Source organism: Berghia stephanieae, chromosome 6 (genome assembly GCF_034508935.2).
Source record: "Berghia stephanieae isolate SIO BIC M18660-M18661 chromosome 6, UCSD_Bste_1.3, whole genome shotgun sequence".
Lineage (NCBI taxonomy): Eukaryota > Metazoa > Mollusca > Gastropoda > Nudibranchia > Aeolidiidae > Berghia > Berghia stephanieae.
This window is the reverse complement of record NC_088365.1, coordinates 18792154-18814096: the sequence shown is the minus strand read 5'-3', so window position 1 is coordinate 18814096 and position 21943 is coordinate 18792154. Positions and strand designations below refer to the sequence as shown.

General features: G+C 34.5%; 1 protein-coding gene across 1 annotated transcript; it reads left to right on the top strand.

Annotated features, from left to right (window-relative positions):
• Positions 1-337: 337 nt before the first annotated feature.
• Positions 338-21385, top strand: LOC144974610 (uncharacterized). The gene is made up of 12 exons (XM_078917641.1): positions 338-2764; positions 4864-4929; positions 5736-5880; positions 11829-11989; positions 12834-12924; positions 14012-14076; positions 14544-14669; positions 15539-15628; positions 16834-16922; positions 17163-17241; positions 18801-19052; positions 20402-21385. Exons 1-12 carry the CDS (start codon positions 1379-1381, stop codon positions 20543-20545), a joined length of 2694 nt encoding a protein of 897 aa, XP_078773767.1. The 5' UTR covers positions 338-1378; the 3' UTR covers positions 20546-21385.
• The last annotated feature ends 558 nt before the right edge of the window (positions 21386-21943 follow it).

The following is a 21943-nucleotide window of genomic DNA, read 5'->3' as shown; positions in this document are numbered from 1 at the left end:
AAAAAAAAAAAAACAGAGAGAGAGAGAGAGAGGGGATGGGTATGAGAGATTTTTTAAAAATGTGTTTAGTTTTGTCAAGCTTTATGTTAATTTACTTCTATGTCATTTATTTCCTTTTTATTATTTATTTTCTTAAATATCTTCATAAATTCACTAGTCTATGGCAATATCCAATGTAAATTTCCAGAAGTGGATTAGTGTTCACAGTACGCACGCAGTGGTTGTGAGTTGTGAGTGTGAACATCAGAAATATCTAGGCCTATGTACTAGCTATGTGTACTGTGTTTAATTTTAACACACAACACTGACAACCGGGACAACACGCATTCACTCACTCACCCGCTTGTGGTGGTGGTACGCAGATCAAAGACGGAAGTGACGATAGGTAAACTCACAACAAGGTTCCTTCAACCTTCGTCTTTCAGGGGTTGAAGGTCTAATTATGAAGCAATAATAGCACACAAAATTATCAATATTTGCACAAAATTTGATAACGATTATAGAAACATTATTTAAAATGGTTTGGCATGTGTTTATATCAGTTTTAACTTTCAAACGGTAATTTGAATTACAATATTTTGTTGATCTCTTACCCAGAGGCGAATGAGCTCGCTCACCTTTGGCATTTTACACCTGTGTGTGTTTCAGTGTTTGTGGTAATGACAAATGGGCATGGCCATGGCACCTCGGTCGAGGCCAATGGATGGGATGATTTCATTTTAGTAATCGAAAGTGGACTCTCTATATTTGTTTTTAAAAGGAGAATATATCAGTCATTTTGTTTTTAATTCGAATGTAGAGCCCATATATATTCAATGAGTTACTCTAAGGACAAATCGAAGCCCGGGCTTGATCAATCAATCGATATTGTTGTATGCCACACCACACTGAACTGTCACAGACTCCACTGTGGTTTCTACACACTGATTGACTCCCAAAAGTGGTATGAACGTTAAGATTATTAGAGGTTTGTTGTAATCAACGAGTCTACTGAAACATTGATTTGAACATCCCAATTAATCTTTGCGCTTGTTTCGTATACTCACCTCCAATATCATGATTGAAATTGAGGCAGGTTGGACTAGAATAGACTCGCTCAATGTCTACGTTTGAGGAGATAAGTGTGTAATAATAATATCTATCTCTAGTACCACCTTTTAAATCGTCCAACCTGGTCTAGATTCAAGGACAATGGTAACATTGTTGTTTCTTGTCTGTTGCCTATCTGCAAGGCAAGCGAACCTCCAATCAATAACTCAGTGATAGGGGAAAACAGCAACCCGATGATGTGACCAAAAAAGGATACAACTGCTAATGTTGCAAGTCTTTCTCATGTGTATTTAGTGCTTTGGTACTGAAAACTTTTATTCGTTTTATTATGTGTGATTCCGTTGCTGGCCCACATATAGTGGGGCGAGGATCTATAAATTCTGGTTCATCTGCTAGTGATTTAAGTGAAGCAATTTCAGATATGAGTCTTTCCACATCCCCTGGTAGTGATTTGCCTACAAGTGTTTCAAGTAATATGTCTGATATTATGTCCAATAATAGACTGATCGATAACAAAAATAAAGGATTGTCAGAAGATTCTAAACCAACTGCATATCCAAGAAAAAAACGTGTAATGCGTCAACTGTCATCCAATCCATATTTAGCCAGTTCAGAAATGTCACCAGATGATCAAGTACATCCTGTCATTTTGGGGGCTAATTCTTATGCTGGTGAACCCCCAGAAGTGTTTGATGGCTTTTGTTCTAATGAAGAAATGAACTCATCTTCAACTCTTAGGTTTAGAGCAAAGTCATATCCTCTTGCCTCAGACTTTGTAACAAATAGTGATGATTCTGAGGAAGAGAATAGTGGAATAGATGACTCTGGAGGAAAAAACATGATTCATAATCAAACAATACATTTTAATGGAAATCCTAACTGTGGCCATAATAATTTTCATCACAATGAGAATCTTGCTCATTTCAATCACCAATCATTTGTTTGCATGGAACCTCCATCTTCTTTTCAAAATGAAAAAGAGATTGTAGATTTCTCTCCCTTTCATCACAATAACTCTTCATCCAAGGCTCAGAGCGAGGCGGCGTCTTATAAAAGATTTGATTATAATCATCCTCATTTCAATCATCACAATTATCACCACAATGAAAAGGAATCCTCTATATTGAACACATCAACAGAAATTAGATCAAACTATTGCTATGCGTCTAGTCCAGTAACCACTCTTAGCAGCTATCATCATCCTTCTCCCAACACTTTCATTCCAACATCTGAGTCATGTCCCCCTGGCCAGCCCAGTATAAACAATGTCCAGTTGCGACGAGAAAAAGAGAGACACCAGAGTGAGAGTGGTACTTACAGTACCAATAGGCACCATGACTATCAACCACAAAGTCGAGAAATCAATTCATGGGGTCATTTCTCAAAACACACAGAAAGACATTATAAATACAGACGAAGTCATTGTAATTCAAGTGATAGTGATGATGAAAACCAGCGATACTATAGAAATAATCAAACTGTTGGGGTATCGTCTGATAAATCAAATTCTCACCCACATACCCACAAAAACACTGATACTCATTCCTCGTCATCCCATAATTATAATCGCCATAGCCATAATAAATCCTCATTACCTTCCGTCAACAATTCATCCCGAGTCACCTTTAGCAAAAATCAAAATGAGGTTTGTGCCAAAAAAGAACCTTCAGAGTTTGATGGAGTCAAACCACAAATTTTTAAAGATAGATTTCAGGTGAGTTAAATGAAAACATCATTGTTGTTGTATTTGTTGTCATCATCTTCATAATCATCATCATCCTCGTTATTGCTATGTCTATGTCGTCATTGGCATTTCATTAGCATTGATGCGTCCAGCATCGGTTGCTCAGCAGCAGTGTCTTGTCTTGTTTTAAATTGAAACAATGTTGAGTTTCGTCAGAAACCAGATGGGAGATAATGATTGCAAAACTTGAAACTTCTGACCCCAGCATTGTATCTTAGGTGGGCAATTTACATACACTGTCCTACTCAATTCGGTGTGAAAGAGAATCTGGCTATAACTATAAGCAGTGTTAAGATACTGTGTTAGTTCAAGTTCAAGTAAGACATAGAGCAAGTGACCTGTACTGCATGTAATGAATTATTTTTCCATTTGGCTTCCAGGGGAATAAATGACACAATGTGAAGCACATTCAGTTCGAGCTTGATGTATCCGTGGAAATGGCCAAATGTCATATATTTATTCTTTCTTTCTGTCTTTTTATTTTATTTACTAATAAATGGCCTTGCTTAGCTATGGAATATCTTAAAGGCTACGAAAGAAAATTTTGTACATAATTGGAGACTTGCTATGAACATAACAAATTTTCCCATCAAATTGAAATTAAATATGCATAATTTATTACATGAATTTCTATCATGTAAATAAGAAGGTAGTTATGGTTTTGTTAGATGACCATTTGACCATTTGAGCCGCAAAGTGTGGACAATGTTATTGTTTCAGGTTCTGTGCATTGGTGACAGTCACAGTAGACCTGGTTGTTTTAGGTACCATGTTCTTTGTCTGTGTACCAAATGGATGATTTACAGTACACCCTTACTACAGTGATCTGATAAATTGTATACTACAAATAAGAATGACAACAGCTATCTTAAGTATTGTCGTGTCACCCGATACAATTAGTCCCACATTCTGAGCATCACCCATAATTTCAACACAGGCGATTGAGAAAAAAAAAAAGCTCTATACAATTTGTCATTAATGTGTCAAAATGTTATGATAGATACTCACAAACCATGGGTCTGATTGTTACAAGTGACAGGCAAGTACTTAAGATGGCTATGACACAGATCTGTCTTGACAGAATATCATGGGTGAAAATTTGCATGCTTTGGAAAATTGTTGTTATTTTAGCCATCAAAATAGGTCAAAATAAGCGGTTTGAAATAAAATGTCCCAAAAAAATGTTAATATACCAAGCCCAATTTTTCCATGCAACACAGCTTTAAAAACACCAAGTTTGTGGATTTTGGCATTAAAAAATGTCAAATTGGCAACTGCGAGCTAATCTCTTACTTTTGCTATCCACAAATTTTCTAATTATTGCTGGATGTTTATAAGGAAGCTACGAAATTGCATTGTACTTGTACAGAGTTAAATTTAGATTAAAAGGATTGAGTTAAACAAATAAAGATTAAGATGAGCTTGTATTGTGGTAGATGTGATACATATATTCTTCCTGGATGAAATATAATATTTGTATACACAAACCTTTGAAACACAAATTTCCAAACTGACATGACTAAATTTTCAAAGCTGTTTCAATGAAGAATTTGAAAAAAAAGCAATTATAATTGTTCTCAGTACATTCTTCAAAACATAAAAGGATAATGGTATACAATGAAAAATATTTCTAAATAATATTTGGAGTCAATCAGACATGTAGTAAAGGCTCAAGGCTTGACAGAAAAAAGCTTTTTAAAAAAAATATATATAGTAGATTTATTTATTTATTCATTTACTTGTTGACTCTAATAATAAATAATGATGATGATAATAATAACAATAATAATAATAATAATAATAATAATAATAATAATAATAATTATTATTATTATTATTATTATTATTATTATTATTATTATTATTATTAAGTCATACTTTTTAAAATTAAAGATTGATTACCCGTTTTAAAGTAAAATCATTCAAATTTTGTGTCTAAGGATGATTTGCTTTACATTCAAATATACTTTTTTAATGTCTAATTTCTTTTTGGAAAGGTATATTAGGAAATCAAAGTGATCACCTGTTGCTATGTATGTGCTCAAGTATTTATTTTCATTTTCCAACAGTTCATGAAGCGATGGTTTGCTGACTGCAACGATGGACAGAAGAATGTTATCTTAAAAGGACTACTGGTAATTGGTTACTGTATTTACTGATTAACTTAATAGTCTACATTACTAATGTGAAATGTATTTGCAAAAATCTAAAGAACTACCACAAAGGCCTATACCCCTTCTCTATGTATGTAAAACACAATTTACTTGACCATACAAGACAAAGAGGGGGTTTCAAGTATTGTCCTTCAGTAAAGATTCTGTGCCAGAAGCTGGACCCCTTAAGCAGACCCTTCGCTTCGACACAGTGTTATGTCGGGACAGTTTAAACAGTGAAAGTTGAATTTATGGTAAAGTCAGTTTTAAGCCTCCATGTGCCAACATTTTGGTTGTCGTTTCATTAAGAAGAAAGAGTATACGTTCTTAATGTATTAAGATTTAGAATGTCAAATCTCTTATGATTTAAATTTTAAATGTTAGTGTGTGTATATGTATCGTGTTGTGAAGGTAGGCCCAATATATTTCTCTATATGAGTAACCAAAAGTGTTGAACTACTTGACATAGTCAGTCTCCAGCCATGATGTCCTGAATTGACCTTGCTTTGGAATTCCCTCAAATGATTGATTGCATTACTAGTAAATGTCTGGGAATTTACTACTTCTTGTCATTTTGTAATGTCCGATTGCGATAAATTGTGGTAGGATTTTAGCTTGGGCTGGTAGGATTTTTATGTCTCTGATACCTGGACACCCAGAATATGTATTTCAATTGGTTGTACCACTCGTTTCATTCCAACTATAAGCGCTATTTTATGATGATACAAATTTTGCCATGAATTTAACAATAGTCACTAATATTTCATTTCCTCCCCCCTCCCACACAGAAACTGTGTGATCTCCCCCAGTTACACTTGTTGTCGGTGCACATGTCTCGAGAGCTGCACCATGGCTGTCCATCTAATTGTGAAGACATTTTGACATGGCTGCCCACCAATCTGGCCACAAAGGTCATGACTTATCTAGATCCAGGTGCGTATTAAATGTCAATTCATGGAATGCCATATATCTTATTTTGTTTGAAACCATGTAGCAAATGAACAGAATGTGTGCAATTATCTGATTTGCTATTGAACAAAGTGAATTATATTTTTTACCAGTCTTAAAACTTTCACTGACATCGGTTTGAAAGAACATTTTTGACCCTCCGCCTCGAAACGGTATTAAGTCGGATTTTTCAATTTTGGGTTTTTGGTACCCAATCATAGCTTATTTTATGCTTTAAAAATTGATACCAAATTTATACAATTCTGATTATACATTGCCGAGATATGACCGTTTGAAGTAGGGAGAGCGTGAAAACCAAGTTTTGAGAAAATCGACTTTGAAGTGAGGCACCGTTTTCACGCACAGTCAAATCAATGGTCAAAGATAACTCCTTAGATACGGGCATTGAAAATTTGACGAGAATAGTGAAATTTGGCATGAGCTTAGATTATACATTTAATAATGTACATACAAATTTTTGAAACAATCCAATTATTACTTTTGTAGTTATTCATTATTATGTAAGATGTTCTTAAAACAAATAAAACACTGGAAAAAAAATGCCGACAATTGCTCACTTTTTCAAGAATTTTTGATATTTAAATAAAGAATCAATGAAATAAGAATTATTAATGTGAAATTTTTGTCTTATTCAATAGAGAAAATAAGATTTTAAAATACCAAAAGTTAAAGAAGGGTTTATAATTTGAAAGTACAGTTTTGAAACTACGTGAAGCTGGGTGGGCAGGGAAAGAATTATCAAGAGGAGGATTAGAGAGGAAGAGATAGAATGAGAGAGTAAAATACACACACACCGCACGCACACACACACAAACACACACACACACACATGTGAGAGAGAGAGAGAGAGAGAGAGAGATAAAGAAAGAGAGAGAGAGAGAGAGAAAGATATAGAGAAAAAGAGGAGTGAGAGGGGGAGGGGAGAGAGACTGCTTGTGCATTAAGAGGACGCGAGGGAAATAGAATAAAGATTGAGTCCTGTATAAGTCTATGAGTGTGTGTGTGTGTGTGTGTGTGTGTGTGTGTGTGTGTGTGTGTGTTTGTATGTGTGAAAGAAACAAAAGGGAGATGGAGAGAGTGAGGTAGACATGAAGAAAGGGATGGAGGCGGAGCAAAGAATTGTAGGGATAGTTTAAAGAAATCATTTTGTTACAAAGTAAGTCATAGTCAATCAACTGGAAACATATTGACCAATGAGATTGAAATTAAAGAAAATGGGCTGGTCAAATCAATCATTGCATTGTTTCCATTTTGAGTCAGATGACAGCTTGAGGAGGAGGGGTGGGGCTTATGGTGTAGTGACTTACATTAAAAACATGTTATTCAATCTCTCAAGTTTTCCTTAGCGTTCCACAACATAATGCATTGTCTAAAAAGACCCCCCCCCCCTTTTTTTTTTCTTTCAGTATACAAAGAAAGTACGACAAAACGAACATCCATCTCTCTCTCTGTCTCTCTCTCTCTCTCTCTCTCTCTCTCTCTCTCTCTCTCTCTCTCTCTCTCTCTTTCTCTCTCTCTCTCTCTTTTTCTCTCTCTCTCTCTCTCTCTGTCTCTCTCTCTCTCTCTGTTTGTCTCTCTCCCCTCTTCATCTATCTATCTATCCATCTATCTATCTATCTATCTATCTATCTATCTATCTATCTATCTATCTATCTATCTATCTATCTATCTATCTACCTACCTATCTATTTATCCATTAATAGGTTTGTCTTTCTGTCTATCTATCCATTTCATTTTTTATTTACACGTATTTCCATCGGGAGTTCATTAATTGTTGAAGGCTCTATTTATTATTCTGCTTTTGTACTTAAAATTAAATGTTTATCCTACAACAATCTCTGTAACTGTAAGTGTAAGATTAGGCAACTGTTGTCCTATTAAGTCTTAGCATGTCCTATAATTTCATGAATAAAAAAAGAGGGACAAAGGAGGACCCTCACCTCGATCACCAATGCAGCTAGACAATGAGATAATAGCACGTGGTGTGTATCAAAATGCACAAACACACACATATGTAACACACGCATGCTGACGTCATGAAGCATCGCCCGAGCATTATGGCCTACAGCCACAGCGCATGTGATGAGCGTTGACCAATCAGAATCATTCATTTGTAAGTTTGTCAGGGAAAAACCTAGACTTGTTTACAGATTTTAAAGTTCATTATTGGTTGAACCATGACATTGTGGAAACAGTCATGCTTTCTCTGAGATAGATAAAGACAAGCCTTTTGCTGTGATATCTTGCATCTTATTGGTGGAGAAAAAGACTCGGTATTACTAAGCCTTGGATGGCTCTCTGAGAGAAAGTCAACTCTCGTTTTGAATGTGTCACTGATAGTTGCATTTTTAAACTTGAAATTTATATAACTTATCGTCAATGTTTATGTTGAATTATTATGTTTTCATGTAGAAAAATGATTGTAGTTTCTGAAACAACCAAAAACTGAAATTTGATAATTTTGACCATTTCCACTTTAAAACCGGTTTTCTTCATTTTCCAAATCCCGACTTAATACCGCTTCGAGCCAGAGGGTCACATTTGATGATTGGTGCTTTGAGGTGTGAGAAAGAAAAATGCCATAGATCTTATTTTGTTTGAAACCATGTAGCAAATGAACAGAATGTGCAATTATCTGATTTGCTATTGAACAAAGTGAATTATAATTTTTATCAGACTTAAATTTTTCACTGACATTCGTTTGAAAGAACATTTGATGATTGGTGCTATGAGGTGTGAGAAAGAAATTGATACAAAGGGAATGTATTTCAGTTGGCTTCCCCTGATGAGGCCCACTCTATTGAGCGTTTTAAATATATGAGTGGATAGAGTCTTCTGACCTCCCATGGTGGGCAGTGTCACTTGCTGTGTCTTCTAACCCCCAAATTGAGCTTTTTATATAGCGCAATATCCACTAAACGTGCTCAAGGCGCTTTACAAGGGGTCCCTGGCCAACAACAACACTTAACACTTAAGGCTGTGTGAGTTCCCCAATCCTGTACATCTTATACACCAACGACTGCAGACCATCCTTTGAAAATTGTTTTATAGTGAAATATGCAGATGATACTGCTATTCTTGGCTTATTAAAAGATAAAGTTACCGAAAAGAATTATTTCAAACAAATAAATATATTCACCGATTGGTGTAAACAAAATCAGCTTGAATTAAATGTTGAAAAAACGAAAGAACAGGTGTTTGGTGTAAAAAATAAAAACGACTTAAAGTGTGTGGCGATCGGTAAAGATGATGTTGAGATAGTTGACTATTTTAAATATTTAGGAATAACCATTGATAGTTCCCTCAATTTCTCTCAACATATTAATATAATATCTAAGAAAGTTGCCCAAAGATTATACATCCTAAGGAAACTGAGAACATTTCAAGTAAGGAAGAAAACTATGTTAAGAGTTTATGACTCATTGATTAAAAGTGTAATTGCGTTTGGCTGCACCATATGGTTTGGAGGATGCCGACTTAAAGATAAATCAAAAATTTCAAAATCTATCAAAGAGGCATCAAAAATAATAAACCATCCTCTTGATGGAGTAGAAAGAATTCATGGAAAAGCAATAGAAAGGAAAGCATTCTCAATTACCAACAATAAAAAACATATTTTATACCATGAATTTAGTCTTTTACCATCTGGGAGAAGGTTTTGTCAGATTAAATGTAGAACTAACAAGTATAAATCAACGTTCGTTCCATCAGCAATAAAAATTTTGAATATTTCATATGGTACAGAAAAACCAAGGATTGATTCGTTGACTGATTAACTGATTAATTTATTTAATGTAAGATTAACTGACCAATTGATAATGATGATAATTTTTGGTGTCGAATTGCCACAATCGTAACAAATTGAAAACGAAATGAATATGTTTATGTTGTGTATATCGCACGTGTGAAAGAAAGAAAGAGAGAGAGAGAGAGAGAGAGAGAGAGAGAGAGAGAGAGAGAGAGAGAGAGAGAGAGAGAGAGAGAGAGAAAATAAGTAGGAGTGAAATATCTGTTCAATCTTAGTTATCGTTTAACATTATAACAAGTGTAACTAAATGACAAATTGCCATATTTATGGACAATAAAGATCTATTATTATTATTATTATTATTATTATTATTATTATTATTAACATGTAGGACGTGACATGACACCTGTTAGGCGATATTACAATTTGTCCGGACAAAGACAATGCTGTAAACGGCCAGGTACTCATTTTACACCTGAGTACGGTGAGAGAATGTGAGTAAAGAGTCTTTTCCAAGGACTCAACTATGCGCAGAGCGAGGCTCGAACCCAGGACCTTCCGATCCGAAAGCGAGTGTCATACCAGAAGACCACATAGCCATATCTGTTTTCATTTTCCATATTGCTCTCTGTCTTTGTTCTGGATTGAGATAGTTCGCCATTGCCATAAAACCCTAAAAAAAACAACAAAAAACAAACAGATATGTGAGCACTTAGAAAGTAATAAACCCTTACAACTCTGGGTGGGGATCCTGACCTCCAATAGCGGGCAGGGAGGTACACACTGTGTCTTCTATCCCCTTATATCTGTTTTCCAACATACTTTCTGTCTTTGTCTGGGAATGAGATTGCTTGGTCATTTTCCTGGCCCTGGTCGGAGTCCTGGCTGGGAGGGAAACAGTCAAATGCATAGTTATTGTTTTGGGAGATTATATTTTTTTTCCTTTTAAATCATCTCTCTGTTATGTATTATTCTATTTGTTATTTTTAATGTATAATGTAAGCATTTGAGTGTGTTCCTCTTTGTTGGATTTTGTTCTTGTGCCCGGATGAGACTTATAGGTGATCTCAAACTAAGTACATTGATGGTGTGCTCTTGGATTCTACATCTGATCCCTATTTGTTCCCAGTTCCCCTTTGTCTTACTTTCTCTTGGATGCTTTAATTGTAATTCTAGAACTTTTTACTATCCCATTTTCTTCCTTTTTACTGGCGCTGATATAACCTAAATGTGTTGCAAGCGCCGTAAAACCCTTAAAAAAAAAAAAAAAAAAAAACAAGCCCTTACAAAAACTGTTTACATTTTTGAGTTGTCCTCATATCGTAATGTATTTTTTGGTGGGCAGAATTAGGGGTCAGCAGACTCATCACTGTGTGTCAAATGCACACTGCCCTATCACCAAAAAATGTTTTGAATATTGTAAAGCGCTTAGAGCATGATGGTTACTGTGGACTTACACTATATAAATGGTATTTTTTTTTACTCACTTATCTTCTGCCTATTAAAAACAGACTTTTAAATAGATCGATTGCTCATGATTGTATTGGTTTGTGTCCAGTGGTACCATATGTGGTTTGTAATCTATACGTTGTTGGTTTGAGCCGTGTTCTGGGCAGCACAAAGTTGAGTCATTGGAAATAGCTCTTGACTTAAAATTTCTATCCATATGCCGGTGTAAAACGAGTTCCTGGCCATTGTGTTGTTTCTGTTTAAAAGAAATAATAATAGTTTCATGTCTTGTCCAACAAGTTCAGTGTCGCTGTTGTTCCCCTGTAAATAAATAATAATGTGAAATTGATTGTAAGCTTCAATTTAATTACAAAAACAGATCAAATGAACGTTTTGGATTTCGCCTTTATCAACAAAACAGGATGAATGAAACACCACAGATGAATGAAATAATGTGGTAGTGGCGTAGTTAAGATGAATAATCTTCCCAAAACGTTCATTTGATCTGTTTTTGTAATTAAATTGAAGCTTACAATCAATTTCACATGATTATTTATTTCCTGGAGCTTCGAGCAGCAACATTGACATTCCCCCTGTAAAGGGCTTTGAGTACAGCTAGTGGAAAAACTGCTATATGAATGCTCAGTTTTCAAAATATGAACTTAATACTTTAAAGAATTGCTTTTTTTTCTTTTTTTTTGGAAAATATCTGCAGTGAGTTTATGCAGAGCTGCTCAAGTGTGTAGTGTGTGGCGTTCACTGGCAGTCGACCAATCGCTGTGGCGTCGTTTCTGCTGCCAGACCAAGTGGAGACTTTCAAAAGCAGCAGAGCACAAGCAAGTCATTAGTCACATGTCAGCAGAAGGGAGTATTCAGGTTGGTCGCATCATCATCATCATCATATTGTTGTTGTTGTTATTATTATTATTATTATTATTATTATTATTATTATTATTATTATTATTATCGTCGTTGTCTGGCTTGGATCCTTTGCCTACAGGGAAATTGAAATTGTCAAAATCAGTTCATTCAGGCATGAATAACGATTTAAAAGATTTTAAAATTTATTTGGTTATATTCTTTTTGTGTATCATGTATTGTTTGTTTTGTTTATTTTGGCTATCGTAACATATTTAGTTGTGAGTACATCCCTTTTGAGAGAAGTTTTATTTTATGTTTGTGTTTTGGATATAACTTTCTAGTACTCTTAGATTGAGCATGCAGAAAGACTTTTACTGTTCAGCAACTGTTTTTGTTATATGTATTTCTGATTGTGAGTTTATGTGTATGTGTATCTTTATTTTTGTTTAATATTCACAATCTTACAAATTAAAAGCAGCAATTTATTTAGCACATGAATTTATTTTGTATAATAATAATAGTAATGAAAATGATATAATAATAATAATAATAATAATAATAATAAATAATAATAATAATATAATATAATAATAATAATAATAATAATAATAATAATATATAATAATAAATAATAATAATAATAATAATAATAATAATAATAATAATAAACTTCTATTTTGTATAGTCAGATATACAAAAAAGAAGCTTTTCATTCTTTTTTTTTCTCTGATATTTGGTTTATTTATACACATACGCACAGAAACATGAACACCCATTCTCAACATGTCATTATTCATTCAAATTTTTCTCTTGGAAGAATAAACTGAGTCATATTTTTAAAAAAAATTATTTCTTTCAGTGGAAAAATGTTTTTGCTGAAAGATTCCGTTTGAGAAACAACTGGTTGAAAGGTCGGAGGACAGTGAGAACGTTTGAAGGGCATCATCAGGGTAAGTAAGAAATGTATCTGTGGATTCTGGGTGGGGTTCCTGACCTGGGCAGGGAGGTACATACTGCGTCTTCTATCCCCTTATATCTGTTTTCCAACATGCTTTCTGTCTTTGTCTTGGAATGAGATTATGGGTGGGGATCCTGACCTCCCATACTGGGCAGGGAGGTACATAATGGCGTCTCCTATCCCCTTATATCTGTTTTCCAACATGCTTTCTGTCTTTGTCTTTGGAATGAGATTACTAGGTTTTGTCCTGGCCCTGGCTGGAGTCCTTGAATGGGAGGTAAATAGTCAAATGCATAGTTATTGTTTTGGGAGATGATTTTTGTTTCCTTGTAAATCATCTCTCTGTTATGTTTTATTATATTTGTTATTTTAAATGTATACTGTAAGCATTTGAGTGTGTTTCTCTTTGTTGGATTTTGTGCTTGTGTCCGGATGAGACTTATAGGTGATCTCAAACTATGGTGGTATGCTCTTGGAATCTACATCTGATCCCTATTTCTTCCCAATTCCCCTTTGTCTAACTTTCTCTTGGCTGCATTAATTGTAATTCTAGAACAAAAAATCACTGTTGTAGCTGAGTTCTGTTTTATCCATCCTTACGGATTTGAAGGGAGACAATTTTAAAGGAAATAAAAATGTAAGGAATGCATTTTGTGTTATCTCCCTAGGTAAATAAATCATATGACATGACTGTGACTTCCATCCATTTAACTCGTGCTCCACTACCTCCCTCTTAGAACTAGATTCGGGTTTGTTTTTTTTTTCATTTAGAAATAAAGCGTGTTCTTTGCTGTTAAATTAAATAATAATGTATATAAAAGTTGTATATATGTGTTGAAATCATGATTGGTATTTTGGTTGTTGTGGAATGATGGGCAGTACAGTTTGTGCTTAAACTTTTTAAAACGTCATTATGCCAGCTAGAATTTGTTGTTCAAATTTGAGTTGTTAGCTTAGCTTATAAAATTATTGTATTTTGATTTTTGAAAATTTTATTATGTTTTTATTCATTTATTTTTTTAATTGCATTGTTCTCTCTTTGGATATATTGTACAGTCCTTTGTTTCTTATTGTTTCAGGAATATCTTGTGTGCAGTTTGATGACTCAAGAATCGTCAGTGGATCTTCAGATAAAACCATCAAGGTGGGTCTGTTTTTGTTGTTTGTATTGTTCATTTTATTGAATTTTTTTTTTTCAATTTAGGACAACCAGTTAGATAGATATATGTTTTGTTTAATTTGTTAGAGAAATTATCTGTATGGAAAACCATTCCAAGAATCCTAATCTGTTCTATTATCTGTCTATAGGATAATTTAAACGTGATTTCTGTTGGTGTAGAGTGTTGAGAGCTTCATGACTAAGGAAACAGTGTGCTATAGAATATTCCATCATTATTATTAATGAATGCGTTAGTTATTATTATTATAATTATTATTGTTGTTATTATTATTATTGTTGTTATTATTTTTGTTATTTATTATTATTATTATTATTATTAATTTATCTACCTATTGTCTACTACTGAACTCTTTGATCTGTTATCATCTTGATTAATTTGCTGTGTGAAGCATTTTTAAAGTCCTCATATCTGACGCGTTTTCAATTGATAGGTGTGGAATATGCGCACCAATGCTCCATGGTCAGTGCAGACATTAATGGGGCATCATGGGACTGTTAGATGCTTACATCTGGAAGGGAATCGATTGGTCAGTGGATCATGTGATACCACAATCAAGGTAATTGGAATACAATTATTTCATATTTTTAAAAAGATTTCCTTAAAAGCAAGTAGTTTACAGGAAAGGGACTGATAATGCCAGGTTACGTGTTTTTTTTTTTGTTTTTTTTTTTAATTCAAACTACCAACCAGCAGTCTTTGGATAGCCAGATTGGTCAAATCTGGCAGAAAATAATTTGCGATAGATCTGTGCCCTATCCAAAGCGTAGTTAGACTCACCATTAACATTTTGAAAGGGGGATAATTTAAGGTTCCATGGGCATTCATCATGGTTCCAAGGGGAATAAATAAATTCAAACACCGCTTGGCAGCATAGGGTCTAATAAGTAAATATTGACAAGATGAATTATTGAGCCAGTCTCATTAGCTGTTTTTCTGGATGACTACCAATGAACTAATTGAACCTCTTGGTTGTTATTCTAAACATATATGTCCTCAATAGAAATTTGAGGTCAAGCAATGGCCTATCAATCCTTGTCAAACCTAAGCCATTGCGTAAAATAGGTGAACAATCTTTTCAATTTTCGGCCCCCCATTTTTGGAACTCTCTCCCATCACAGAATCACACGTGAGATGCTCGGATAAGTTGTCAACGTTCAAATCTCGCTTAAAGTTTTATCTTTTTACGTCATAATGTTACAATACTATTATCATATTTTGTTGTTAAATTGAATTCGTATCACGTTTCCATCAAACTTGTCTTACTGTAATATGTTTTGTTTTATATCACTGTAAAGCGCTTAGAGCCTATGACAACGGGGTAAAGCGCTATATAAATGCCATTTATTATTATTATTTTGCTGGGATAATTTCTTTTGTGTATCTAAATGATATCTAATGTTGTGCCCATGATTTCAACTCAAACAGGTGTGGGACTTATCAACAGAGGAGAGCTGGTCTTCAATTGCATGTAAAGTGACTATGACAGGACACTCGGATACTGTCAGGTGTTTGCAGGTTAGTGCTATGCATGTCAAGCTTTTGTTGATAAAGATCTGAAAAAGTGTATGAAACTGCCAGATAAAGCAAGAAAGAAAAATAGAAGAAACAACCATTTCGGTAGAGGATGACTGATTTTTTGGGGATGGTATTTTTTCTTGTATTTTTCTTTCTTGCTTTGTCTGGCACTGTTTTATACACACTTTTTCAGATCTTTATCTTATAAATGAGCTTTTAAATGAGATTTTATATAGCGCAGTATCCACTAAATGTGCTCAAAGTGCTTTATAAGGGGCCTATTCGGCGATATTACAATTTAAAAAAAAAATTCTGACAGAGACAACGCTGTCAACGGTCAGGTGCTCATTTTACACCTGAGTACGGTGAGAGAATGTGAGTAAAGAGCCTTTTCCAAGGACTCAACTATGCGCTGAGCGAGAGGCTCGAACTCAGGACCTTCCGATCTGAAAGCGAGTGTCATACCACAAGACCACATCACCAGTGCCTGCTCCTTATCTCAATTTCAAGTTTTGTTGGAGATGGAAAGGGATAAAAAATGGAATTTGGATTACCAAAAACATGTCTTGATTGTTTTAAAGAAAATATTATCACATCACTATTTTGAGACGCAAGCACAATGAAACAGTAGCACACCACTTGCTTGAATGTCAACCTCTTGAAGACCTGAGATGCACATTCCTCCCACCAAATCCAAGCATCAGTAACACACTTTATAGTCACCTGGAACAACTACAAAAGACATCTAACTTCTACGTCGCGGCACGAGACCGAAGGGCTAGAGCTCAGGTGGTCACTGGTTCGGATAAGTAAGTAAGTAAGAGATGCAAGCAAAAAATTGTGAAAAGTCTAGCTGTCATGGGTATCATCCACTTTAAGATGAATCTTTGACATGTATTTGTTTGACGTCTCAAAATAGCGATGTGATAATATTTTCTTTAAAACAATCAAAACATGTTCTTGGTAATCCAAATTTCATTTTTTATCCCTTTCCATCTCTAACAAAACTTGAAATTGTTATGAACTATTCCAGATATATTTTTTTTTTTAGTTTGCACAATATGTTTGTGTGTGCAACTTACAAACTCAAAGCAAATATCTAAGAGTCACACAAGTTCACAACTGTTAACTAAGCCGTTACAATAGTATACTGTTGTTTTATTTACCCATGCAAATCAAATTGTAATTTTTCCTTGTCTTTTCAGGCTGATGACGACAAAGTAATCAGTGGTTCTTATGATAAAACTCTTAAAATTTGGGATTTGAAATCAGGGGAGTTGAGGCAGACATTACGGTAAGCAGTTTATTTTAACTTAATCTGCTACAATCTTCTTTTCATCATCATCATCATCATCGTCATCATCATCATTTATCACTGTCATATAGATAGTATGCACTTGGCTAAGAAGTTCAATTACAATGCCATCCAGAAGTATAACGGACCAAAACACGAAACTATGTGTAATCATGAACTTTTAAAGTCTGGTTAATACCGTGTAGTGAATGATGTCTTTTTTCTGTAATGTGTTCTCAGAGGTCACCAAGGTTCTGTGTTGTGTGTGCACTTTAGTGAAACAAAGATTGTCTCGGGATCTGTTGACAAAACCATCAAGGTAAACTATGTTTTTTTAATCTGCTGTAAAATCATACCTTTTAAATTAAATTAAATTAAATTGAGCCTTTTAAATTAAATTAAATTAAATTGAGCTTTATATAGCGCATTATCCACTAAATGTGCTTAAAGCGCTTTACAAGGGGTCCCCGGTCAACAGCAACATTTAACATGTAGGACGGGAGATGGCGCCTGTTAGGCGATATTACAATTTTTCGGACAAAGACAACGCTGTTAACAACCAGGTACTAATTTTACACCTGAGTACGGTAAGAGAATGTGGGTAAAGAACCTTTTCCAAGGACTCAACTATGCGCCTAGCATGAGGCTCAAACCCAGGACCTTCCGATCCGAAAGAGAGTGTCATACCACTAGACCACATAGCCGCACCTTTTATTCTGTTTATATATCAATTAGACAAGTTTTTTGAGATGTCATCGTCTGTTGTTGAAGGCTGTGTAGTGTTGTAACAAAGCTACAGAGACTGTTAGTCTAGTCAGTGACAGAATGAATAATGGCAAATGTTGGCAGTGACATTTTGTCCTTGGGTAGGACAGATTACACACACTACCCAATACCAAACTGGACTCGAGTGTGAATATCTACCAAGCAAGTTGTAGTGACAGATATTGTAAGAGTGCTAAGTGCTTTTACTAAAATGTTCTTTACAGGGTCGAGTTGTATTGTTTTAAAATGAAATTTAACTCAATATGGTCAATTACAGGAATGAATGAATGAATTAAGCACTGCAAAGTACTTTGAAGATTGAGCATAATTGTGGTTTTACGGAATTTAAATTTCCACATTTATATTTGAAATATTTGAATGGTTGCTAAGGGTCCACAAAAACAAATATTATCAAGTACCTTTAGCAGAACATGGGCATTGACTCTCCATGGACCTGTGAAAATCTTACATATTGCAGAGTCAAACTTTGGTTATTCTCATTTCATGCGTATTTACTGGATGAGTTTTTGGATCATCTTGGTCATGGATGGATGATAAAAATAAATTCTATTTATCACAAAATCCCAAACCCAGAGCTGCCAACATTTGTTTTCCACCGGAATTTTCCTTTTATTTTTTATTTTTTAAAATTCCTGAATCTCGTTTTTTTGTTGTTTTTTTTCTCTTTGATTTTATTCCTTGATGATTTAATAATATTTACTCGGGTAAATTGACTAATCTGAGTTATTTATTGTTGTTGATATCAATTTTCTTTTGGATTTCATAACAAAGACTTTAAATTCTTAATATCGCTGTACTGTATAGTAATAATCAGGATTGATACTTGAATGTAATATGAAGGGTGTCAGTCACTGATACTTTTGATGTTTTAGTAAAATGTCAATGACAATTGTCAGCTGAGAAAGAAAACATTTTGGTCTGTGGAATCTTCAAGAGAGAGAGAGAGAGAGAAAGAGAGAGAGAGAGAGAGAGAGAGAGCTATCAAATATTTATTAATCAGAAGAGTAGGTAGAGTCTTGTGTTAAATTAATATGTAATTTAGGTGTAACAATTTTTCGCATATAACTAGAGACATACACATTTTCCCAATAGGTCTGGAACCATGAAGGGAGTTGTATGAATACATTGTGCGGTCACCAGGATGCAGTGACTTGCCTAATGTTTGATTCCACTCGCATCGTCAGCGGCTCCCTGGATCACAATCTAAAGTTTTGGGATGTTCATTCTGGCGAATGTCTCAACACCATTGACTGGAAGATGGCTGAGGGACATACAGGCGTAGTCAGGTGTTTGCAGGCAGACAGTTGGCGAGTGGTCAGTGCTGGTGATGATAAAACTATCAAGGTATATAATCATTGAACCAATAAGTTAAACATAATTTATTAAATCAGTGACCATTCCTGTTTCAGTCCAAGGGTTTCATGCATAGATCTTATTATAGACACCCTGATCAGATCTCATGGGCTATTGTTACTTATTGATGCAAATAGATCATTCAAGTGCAGTCCTTTTTTTTTTTTTTGTCCCATCTTGGACCTCAATTTTAGTTCAACTTTTTATTGGTCTAAGATCAAACAAAATGGTTCTTTTTCTTGGGATTCATTCTTGTCCTCTGTTTGACCGTCCTGTCATCTCTTTCCTGCGATTGATTAGACCTAACACGACACTTATTAACTCCTGGAAATAAATAATTAACGCTTGAAATTATTTTTATTTTCATCTATGATGAATCTCTTTGTGCTATCTGATGATAGGGATGATGTTTCCAACTCACTTGAATTAGCATTCCCGTGTTCTTATCTCGGCCATCTGACCTTGAATTTTCTCCATATTTTTTTTGGAGAAAGGGTAGATGGGAAATATCTACATCAACATTGCTTCCAAAAGTGTTGTACAGGTAGCTAAATAGCAACTCTTGATAAAATGTGTGACAAATATTGTTGTTCACCACGAAAATTTATTCTCGTTCTTCTTCTTCTTCAAGTACCAAGTCTGTGCCAGACATCGGTGATCATGGTACGCCATTCATCTCTTTGATCACATAACCTCAGAAAACTAATATTGCTCTTCTCTTTCTTTGTCACCCAGCTGTTCAAACTATTCAAATATGTTTTTCTTGGTCTACCTGTACTCTTTTTACCTTCTATCTTTCCTGTGAGAGCAAGATGTTCAATACATTTATGTCGATTTGGGTGCCCTAAAAATTGCATTTGTCTTTTCCTTATTGTACGAATTAATAACCTTTTAGTTTCAGCTTGCTCTAATACTTCTTCATTAGTTTTCTTCTCTGTCCATGAGATTCTTAACATCCTTCTAAGAAACCACATTCTCGTGAAGTAGGAAAATTGTGAATGAATCCATTGTTTGATAGATGGTTGGCAACATCAAGTTGAATTATTTTCTTGAATAATTTTTTTTTAAAGATTTAGATACTCAATGTACTTAAACTTTTTTCCATTTATCCACTTAAGAATTCATTGCTTTTGTATTATGATTCTTCTTTTTCTTCAAGTACCTAGTCTGTGCCAGACATCGGTGATCATGGTACACCATTCATCTCTCTGATCAGATAACCTCAGAAAACTAATATTACTCTTCTCTTTCTTTGTATTATGATAGTGGCTTTAAAATTGTTATTTATTATATGTGTATTTTATATTCTTCATGTTTCTGATTGGTTCTATGATCATCAGGTCTGGAATCTGGCAACAGGAGAAAGGCTGGTAACTCTAAGGGACCACACAGATGGAGTGACCTGTCTGCAGTTTAATGACTTCATCATCGTCTCAGGTTCATACGACAAAACAGTCAAATTGTGGGATTTCAGCTGCTGTTGATGTTTAGATAGAATTCACTAAAATTAGACGTGGTTTTAGCTTTGTTTGGTTTTTATATTTTTTGTGCTGCTTTATAAAGGTCAATTACGGAAAAAAATGTATACATAACAAGCAGGCACCCAAGCCTGTGCTGTGTTGAAACATTTGGTAAGTTTGTTTTTTTTAAAATTTATTTTTATTACAATTACAGGATTTGATAAGTGGTAAATTGCAATTGACTCAAGGTGAACAAGCACTGCGTATTATATATAATGCTTTTTGGGTAGTTATACTTAGTTTGGTTTTTTTTTTCTATTTTATTATCTTAAAAAAAGACAAAAAATGCCTTTTGTTCTCGGCAGTCTATGGAGTAAAAGTTTATACGGTTTCTGTATTGACTGTAATAATAGCATGCTACCCTGTGGGTAGGACGCTGATCAATCTTTTGATTCATCAGGCAAGATTAACAATATTATTATATAATCCTTTTATTAATTTCTTTGTTTTGTATCTTTGTCTTCAATGCTATGATGGGAGAGACAGACCAATTCAATGTTATGTTAGTGAGTTGATATTTATTGGTGCTTACCTCTAGGTTGTTGATATCACAGTTGGGAACACTCCAGCTGGATAATGTTTGAATTCTATTCAAAGTTGTATATTATTAATAATTGTAATAACAAGTTTATCCTTGTGATACAATGTCTTGTTTCAATGATGCAATAATGAGAGAATGGATCTGATTTTTAAAAAAATTTGAAATGATTTATCAGCTGACACATGTTGTGGGGTTTCCGTAAGATTTCTCAGTCAATTTAATCACATTTTGATTAGTTTTTAACCTAATAACAAAAAACAAAAGCTAATTGAGTTAATTTACCCATGATAGTGTCTCATGAGTTAATATTTTTTTTTTTTCAAGTTGATGTATTTGTTGTTTTGCTGTTGTTGTTGTTGTTGTGGTTTTAATGTCAACAAAAACAAAAAGGACAATTTCTTGTCCATTTTTAATTTCTAGCTATAAAACTGCCTTATGTATGTAAGATAATTATCTGGGTGGGGTTCCTACCTCCCATAGCGGGCAGGGAGGTACTTGCTGTGTCTTCAATCCCCTCTAATCTGTTTTCCAATTGCTTTCTGTCTTTGTCTTGGAATGAGATTGCTTGGTTTTGTTCTGACATTGGTCGGAGTCCTTGGCTGAGAGGGAAACAGTCGAATGTATAGTTAATGTTTTGGGAGATGATATTTTTTTCCTTGTAAATCATCTCTCTGTTATGCATTGTATTATGTTTAGTTTACATATTATATTATAGGATTGGTAAACATTTGAGTGTGTTCCTCTTAGTTGGGACCTGTGCTTGTGTCTGGATGAGACTTTTAGTGTGATCTCAAACTAAGTACTTTGACGGTGTGCTCTTG

Coding starts and splice junctions, on each gene's coding strand:
- LOC144974610 (XM_078917641.1), top strand. CDS start 1,379: ATGTGTGATTCCGTTGCTGGCCCACATATAGTGGGGCGAGGATCTATA. Junction 5,881..11,828: donor CATGACTTATCTAGATCCAG/GTGCGTATTAAA, acceptor AAATATCTGCAG/TGAGTTTATGCAGAGCTGCT. Junction 14,077..14,543: donor CTTCAGATAAAACCATCAAG/GTGGGTCTGTTT, acceptor TTCAATTGATAG/GTGTGGAATATGCGCACCAA.